Source organism: Coregonus lavaretus, assembly GCF_964263955.1.
Source record: "Coregonus lavaretus genome assembly, chromosome: 5".
Lineage (NCBI taxonomy): Eukaryota > Metazoa > Chordata > Actinopteri > Salmoniformes > Salmonidae > Coregonus > Coregonus lavaretus.
Genome location: NC_139992.1, coordinates 29,825,748 through 29,833,400, shown reverse-complemented (window position 1 = coordinate 29,833,400; position 7,653 = coordinate 29,825,748). Strand labels below are relative to the sequence as shown.

The 7,653-nt window shown below is 47.1% G+C and overlaps 1 protein-coding gene across 1 annotated transcript in view; it reads right to left on the bottom strand.

The window, feature by feature from the left end:
* LOC311129228 (cadherin EGF LAG seven-pass G-type receptor 1-like) overlaps window positions 1-6,175 on the bottom strand; it is a 135,327-nt gene extending 129,152 nt beyond the window's left edge. The window contains exon 1 of the mRNA XM_084161529.1: window positions 2,503-6,175. Within this exon, the coding sequence (XP_084017655.1) occupies window positions 2,503-6,055 (3,553 nt within the window). The 5' untranslated portion in view covers window positions 6,056-6,175. The remainder of the gene's footprint in view (window positions 1-2,502) is intronic.
* Window positions 6,176-7,653: the final 1,478 nt, after the last annotated feature.

Here is a 7,653-nt window from a genome sequence, read left to right as displayed (position 1 = left end):
TAATATAATTGTTTTTTGGAACAAATATTTGTTTCCTTTCTCATAGGCCCTAATATTGGGCCTAATCTTCCAAAGCTCTGAATGAATTTGAGCCATGTCACTTTCTCACAGAGAAGAGAGAGAGAAGGGCTAGTGTTTCATTAGTAAAGGGAGCCAGTAGCAGGCTGTAGAGGTCCATCTCAGTCTGGTCTCCTGTTGTCCCTAGAGGGCCCTTCCTCTCCCCTGGGCCTGAGGTTGAGATGTCAGAGCACCAGTGTTAATGGTTACCTAACATTTGACATCAGGGTGTGTCTGGAGTAGTGAGGAGGAAGGTTGGGGGTTGGAATGTGTGTGTGTGTGTGTGTGTGTGTGTGTGTGTGTGTGTGTGTGTGTGTGTGTGTGTGTGTGTGTGTGTGTGTGTGTGTGTGTGTGTGTGTGTGTGTGTGTGTGTGTGTGTGTGTGTGTGTGTGTGTGAAAACACATTATTCTGATGGTCTGATGGAGGGGGGCAGGGGTGCCCCTCGAGGGACAGCCGGGGGTCAGCATTGTCAAGGAGACCTCAAGAGTCCCAATTGTTATTGGCGAATGTGAAAGCAGGGCTTATGAATGTAGGACACAAGGGACTAGTGACCACGAACCTCTGGACACTCATAGGGCCAGACTGTCTTTTGTTACACAGAAAAGACAAGTCATTGAGAAACTAATTATGGTTGAGAAGGAAAGGCTTAGAGAGGTTTCATTCTTGGTAAATAGAAAGAGAGAGAGAGAGAGAGAGAGAGAGAGAGAGAGAGAGAGAGAGAGAGAGAGAGAGAGAGAGAGAGAGAGAGAGAGAGAGAGAGAGAGAGAGAGAGAGAGAGAGAGAGAGAAGAGAGAGAGAGAGAGAGAGAGAGAGAGAGAGAGAGAGAGAGAGAGAGAGAGAGAGAGAGAGAGAGAGAGAGACCTTAAAGGTGCTAGGCAATTTGCCATTTCGGGAACTTGATGCGATTTGAAAGAAAAGCCTTCACAGAGAGACAAACAGCTGTCAAAATGACAGCATTCTCTCATGGGGATAGGATGCCTCTCTCCCACTTCTGCCTGAAACAAGTCAATATGAAGGCCTGTATAACATCAATGCTCTATATTACAGTTGAAATAGTCCCCTGTAGCTCAGTTGGTAGAGCATGGCGCTTGCATTGCCAGGGTTGTGGGTTCTGTTTCCCACGGGGGGGCCAGTATGAAAATGTATGCACTCACTAACTGTAAGTCGCTCTGGATAAGAGCGTCTGCTAAATGACTAAAATAAAATAAAAAAGAACCTCTACTACAGTGTCTATGTGAGGGTGTGAGCTATGGGTGTTTGCATTAGTGTAATCTTTAACTTAACAGAACAAAGTCTACTGCTGTATAAGAGGACATCTTTCACACAAATTATTTCTGCGTGACGTACCGACGAATGCAGATAACCCATCTTACATATATTACACTACACTGTATGGGCTGTACAACATAATCAGCAACAAGGCACTCCTCGTTTTCACCGAAATTGCAGCAAAATCCCCCAGCACGAACTGCTGACTAAGGCTATGTAAAGCACGAGAACCATTTCAGTGTGTGAATGCGTGAGACAGACATTGCAGCAGTTTTGATCATCACACTTAACCATTCCTGCTAACCTAAGTGAAAAAAGGGGACAACATAAGCTGTTCACATCTAACGTGAGTTCTTTGAAGAAGGTGTCTCGCGTGCCATGATGTTGATATGGGCAAACCGCATTTCTGCAGTGAAAAAAAAACAACATTGGTTTAAAAAATAAGGGCACCTGGTCTAATAGCACCGTTTATGAACCCAGGCAACCACCACAGTACAGTATCACACAAACAGTATAAAGCAGAAGAACCAGATCCTACCACTCACTAAACACAGACAGCACTTCAGCTAGGGCCTAAGCTCCGCGTCGCTTCAATAGAACGCGCAGTCAACTACACACAGTTCCAGACGATACATATAATATAACAAAGCGACTTACAGTCATGCGTGCATACATTTTTGTGTATGGGTGGTCCTGGGGATCGAACCCACTACCTTGGCGTTACAAGCGCCGTGCTCTACCAGCTGAGCTACAGAGGACCACAATATGATATTACAACTGTGATATCTATTCTCTATCTCACATATATTTATTACACTTTTTCCACTCTGCAAGCAGCAAACTATTTCAGGTGACTGGAAAGAGTGGAAAACCAAAATAGCTTACTTTCAAATGCTTCTTCGCATCATTTAATTCAACTCTCGGTCATACCAGACCATGAAAATCCCCACTGAGATATCCATCTTGAATAAATTCCTTTGCTTACTCATTCAACTCTGCCAGCAGGAAACTAGGCCTATTTTAAACCTCTAAATAGAAGGCCAGAAGAATATGATTTACGAACAAGGCGTTTTCTTTAGGTAATAAGACAGGTCATTACAGGTAATAATAATAATAATAAGACATGGTAATAAGCGGCTCAGCCCTTTGCATTTATACATTCGAGGTGCTCTTACCGGAGACAGAGACAGTCATGGGGGCCTCTAGAGGTCTGTTGTTATCCAGGTCTCTGCTGAGCTTTAGTTCCCCCGTGTCTGCGTTCAGCACCAGTAGGTTCAGCTCATTCCCCGACTCAAAGCTGTAGTGGAGTTTATCCGACACGTCCGGGTCATGGGCAGGCACCTTCCCTATGATCCCTGAGGGGAAACTATTGGACTTGTTGGTCACATAGTTGTTGAAGATAATCTCAAAGTTCTGCAGAACCGGGTCGTTGTCATTGATGTCGACTAAACGGATGTGGACTGTGGCCCGGCTGACGAGGGGAGCGGACGTGGCCTGGACCACAATGACGTACTCGGTTCTGGACTCGTAGTCGAGGTCCGTAAGGGCGGTGAGGTCGCCTTTGAAGATGTCCAGCTTAAAGACCTCAGGAATGTTCCCCTCGACGATCTGGTACATGATCTGAGCGTTGGTTCCCTCATCTGGGTCGGTGGCGCTGATCCGAGCCACAACGGAACCGACGGGACTGTTCTCCTCTACGTAGATAAACAGTTCGTCCTTCTCGAACACGGGCGCATTGTCGTTAATATCCAGCACCGACACCTGGATGTCCACCGCTGCTTTGAGAGGAGGAATCCCCTTGTCCACAGCGAAGGCCTTCAGGGTATACACAGGCACGTTCTCTCTGTCTAGCTTCCTGGCTGTTCTGATGATGCCAGAGTAGGGCTCGATGAAGAAGTCCCCCTCCCCGTCATCTCCACCCTGGAAGGTGTAGCTCAGCCTACCGTTGGACCCGGAGTCCCTGTCGGAGGCAGATATCTGGAGCACACTGGTGTAAACGGGTGCGTCCTCGAATACAGTCCCCTGATACATGTCCCGTAGGAACTGAGGTGTGTTGTCGTTGGCATCCAGGATTATTATCTCCACATAGGTTGTATCGGACTTCTGAGGAATGCCGTTGTCCCTGGCAATTATGGCTAGCGTGTACGACGCCTGGTCCTCGTAGTCTATCTCCATCTGGGTGGTGATGGCGCCCGTGTCGGGGTCGATCTTAAACTGGGGTACGTTGTCCTCCATGATGTACGTGATGCGAGCGTTCTCACCCGTGTCTTCGTCGGTGGCGCTAATGACGACCACGGTGGACCCTATGGGCCGGTCCTCGCTAATCATCACCTGGTAGTTGGCGCTCTGGAACACGGGACGGTGCGTATTGGCGTCCGTGACGTTGATGAACACCTGTGCCATGTCATAACGCGTGCCGTCCGAGGCCGTCACCGTCAGGATGTACTGGCGCTCCTGTTTGTAGTCTAAGGGTAATGCCAAGGTGATGAGCCCGCCTCCACTCTGACTGGTGATGGCGAAACGGTTCCTGGTGTTTCCGCTAGAGATCTGATAGGTTACGACGCTATTTACATCCCTGTCGACGGCTGTCACTGTCAACACACTGGTCCCCACCACAGCATCCTCATTAATCTTTAGAGAATACACCTTCTCTGTGAAGGTCGGGATGTTGTCGTTCACATCTAGGACCGTGATGCTCACGCTGGCCGAGGATGACATCACAGGTATCCCACAATCCCTTGCTTCCATGCCGAAGGTATAGAACTCAGTGGTTTCCCTGTCGAGCTCCACGGCGACCGTGATCCACCCAGTGCTGTTGTTGATGGTGAAGGGGAAACCAGCGGAGGTGTCGGTGAGACGGTACTCCAGACGGGCATTATCCCCAGAATCAGCGTCTATAGCCTGGATGTGGATTACTGAGTAGCCAATGGCCACATTCTCGAGCACAGTGGCTTGGAACGGCGTGCTGACGAACATAGGAGCGTTATCATTTACGTCAACCACCTGGACCACCACCATCCCAGTCCCATTGATCAACGGAGGCCTGCCGCCATCCTGAGCTTTAATCCGTAAATTATACTCCCTAATCATCTCGTAATCCAGGGGATTAATGACATCGATGACCCCAGTGGGAGAGTGGATGTAGAATTGTCCCTTTACGTTGCCACTGATGATGCTGTAGTGGACCTTAGCGTTGTTTCCCTCGTCTTTGTCCGTGGCCTCGACCTGAGTGACTTTAGAGTTGACGGCCACGTTCTCAGGGATTTGGACCACGTAACGTTTCTCACTGAACTGGGGGTAGTTGTCGTTCTCGTCCTCTACAGAGATGTTGACGGTGGCCGTGGCGCTCCGGGGTTCAGGGTCTTTCCCCTGGTCGTTGGCTTCCACGATCAGCTGGTACTGGGACATGGTCTCTCTGTCGGGCCGCTCTCTGATCCTCACCAGCCCGTGGCGTGGGTCGATCTCAAAACCAGCGTTCACTCCGTCGCTGTTGACTATTTTATAGACCATATTGGCGTTGGAGGGTGCGTCCCCGTCTGTGGCTCTTATGGTCATGACCTCAAAGCCCACTTCTACATTCTCCCGTATGGTTACCCGGTATTCAGTCTGCTCGAACACCGGCCCGTGGTCATTGGTGTCGCTGACCGTCACGGTGAGGTAAGACGTGGCTGAGCGCTGTGGGGAGCCGTTATCTGTTACCATTACTTTGAAGACGTGTGTGTCTTTGACCTCCCTGTCTAAAGGCTGCACTGTTGTAATAGCACCTGTCTGAGGGTTTATTACAAAAAAGTCGTTGGATCTGCTGTCAAAGAGGGCCTCCATTCCATACTCTATTCTACCGGCCTCTCCATCATCAGGATCAGTGGCCTTTAGTGTGATGACGCGGGTCCCTGATGGTTCATTCTCGGGAACAGACACCTGGTAGTTGGGGAGCTGAAACTGGGGGGGTGTGTTCACATTTCTCCGTTTTCGGTGGTTCCATTTGCCAGGCACAATCTGGATGGTGTGTGATGATGATAACTGCTCATGGCTCTCTCCCTCAACCACTGTCACCAACCGCAACCTCGCGCGCACGGAGACGCGGACGCGCCAATCACTCAGAGCACGCAGTGTACAATGCAAATGCACCTCGCTCAGCTCTCCGTGACCCAAACAGTAGTCGTCGTCCAGCAATAGATTGCCATGTTTAAATACTGCTCTCAAGTCTTTCCCAGTAGTACATGAAGCAGAAAAAGTGGTATTTCGCGTAAAGGCAGGCAAAAGGTCTGTTACATTCACAAGCAAATTACCTGCGGATAAGCAGGAAGTTGATTCCAGTTTGGAAAGGTAATTGATGTGAATGTCGGGCTTACCTATTATCCTCTTTCTCTTGTATTTGATAAAACAGTCCTGTCCGTGTACAAATGTATTGAAATGTGTCAAAACAAAATTTTCAGACGTCAACGACCCTATCCTGATATAGACAGGCACCGGGTTCCTCAATAAGCGCACACAATCCACTTTTCGGTACATACGGAGAGCTCCTTCTTGCCATTCCACTTGTAAAAAGTTCTGAATGTATTTAGGAGTTAAAGTCCTGTCGATTTTGTAAGTCCAACCGGGCCCCAGGGACAAATTTGCCAAAACGGTCCCAGTTTGTAACGTCTCCGAAAGGTGTAGCTCGAAACATCCCAGCAAGGGCACATTGAATAGAACACATACCCAGATCCAATACATCGGTAATTCCATGGTTTAAAACTCCAACAAATCCCATTCAACACCTCCACAAAAACATTAACTATCCCTCTCCCTTTTTCTTTTATCCTTCATGGTGAAGTTTTGAAGTATCAATAGTGTCCACGGAGCGCAGTCACATTATTCCACCGGCAAGTTTTAAATAACTACAAAATGGCTCCGCGGCTCCCCTCCTCCGAGAGTCGATTAAACCTGTTCTGTTCGGCTCACTGGGACACTTTCGCAGGGGGCTTTCTCATGGAGATTCGGACGTGTCCTGAGCTGTTGACGATTGCGCATTTGGACAATTGTTATAACAATACAGAGCGCTTGTTAACACGCGCATTGTGTGTTTGAGGGCCACTAGAACTTTGTTATAAAACAAGTTTGGTATCATTGAAACTTTCTCTGATGTTTTGAGATGAAAGTTGTGTATTGAGTTTGTCACCTGGGAAAATGGTACGTTGTTAGAGATGAGTCTGGCCACGGTTCCAAGAAAATGAGCACACAATTATCTATTGGAAAAGGTTAAGCTATTTGGTCAATGAGTCGCTATTGTCATGGTTAGTAGTCTAGAACTCAGCATTAGCATATCCATTCTGAATAAATAGTTTAAAATAATTTATTGATTTAGACTTGGCCCATGTGCTTGGATTTCTATTATGGAGTTGGATTATATACACTTATTATGGTCAGTTAATGTATCTATTTTCAGAATATACATAACTCTCCAGATCATCCAATTTAAATTAGATTATAATCCATAGCTTCCTCCATCCTACCATTTATGTTGGTATCCATATCAATGTAGCCTTGTTCAACGAAAAAGTGACCCTTAACGTTACCTGTTTGTAATGTATGCTGATTTAATTCATTCACAAGTTTTGGCGAATTGTAGGTTTTATTCCCACGGAAATCACATCACCGTTGAAAATGAAGGTATGCATGGAACTAAATTAAATAATGCATAATCTGCAAAGCCATTGAACAGGTACAGGTAACTGCCAAAATAAAGAAAACACCAACATAAAGTGTCTAAATAGGGCGTTGGGCCACCACGAGCCAGAACTGCTTCAATGCACCTGGGCATAGATTCTACAAGTGTCTGGAACTCTATAGGAGGGATGCGACACCATTTTTCCACAAGAAATTTCATAAATTGGTGTTTTGTTGATGGTGGTGGAAAACGCTGTCTCAGGCACCACTCCAGAATCTCCCATAAGTGTTCAATTGGGTTGAGATCTGGTGACGGCCATGGCGTATGGTTTACATCACTTTCATGCTCATCAAACCATTGTGATTACTCGTGCCCTGTGGATGGGCACGAGTCCTCTGTAGCTCAGCTGGTAGAGCACGGCTCTTGTAACGCCAAGGTAGTGGGTTCGATCCCCGGGACCACCCATACACAAAAATGTATGCACGCATGACTGTAAGTCGCTTTGGATAAAAGTGTCTGCTAAATGGCATATTATTATTATTATTGTCATCCTATGGGGGCATAGCCATGGCAGCCAAAATAATGGGGTGCCCAGCATTTTATACACCCTAACTAAGCATGATGGGGTATTAATTGCTTAATTAACTAAATAACCGCACCTGCTTTCAACATACTT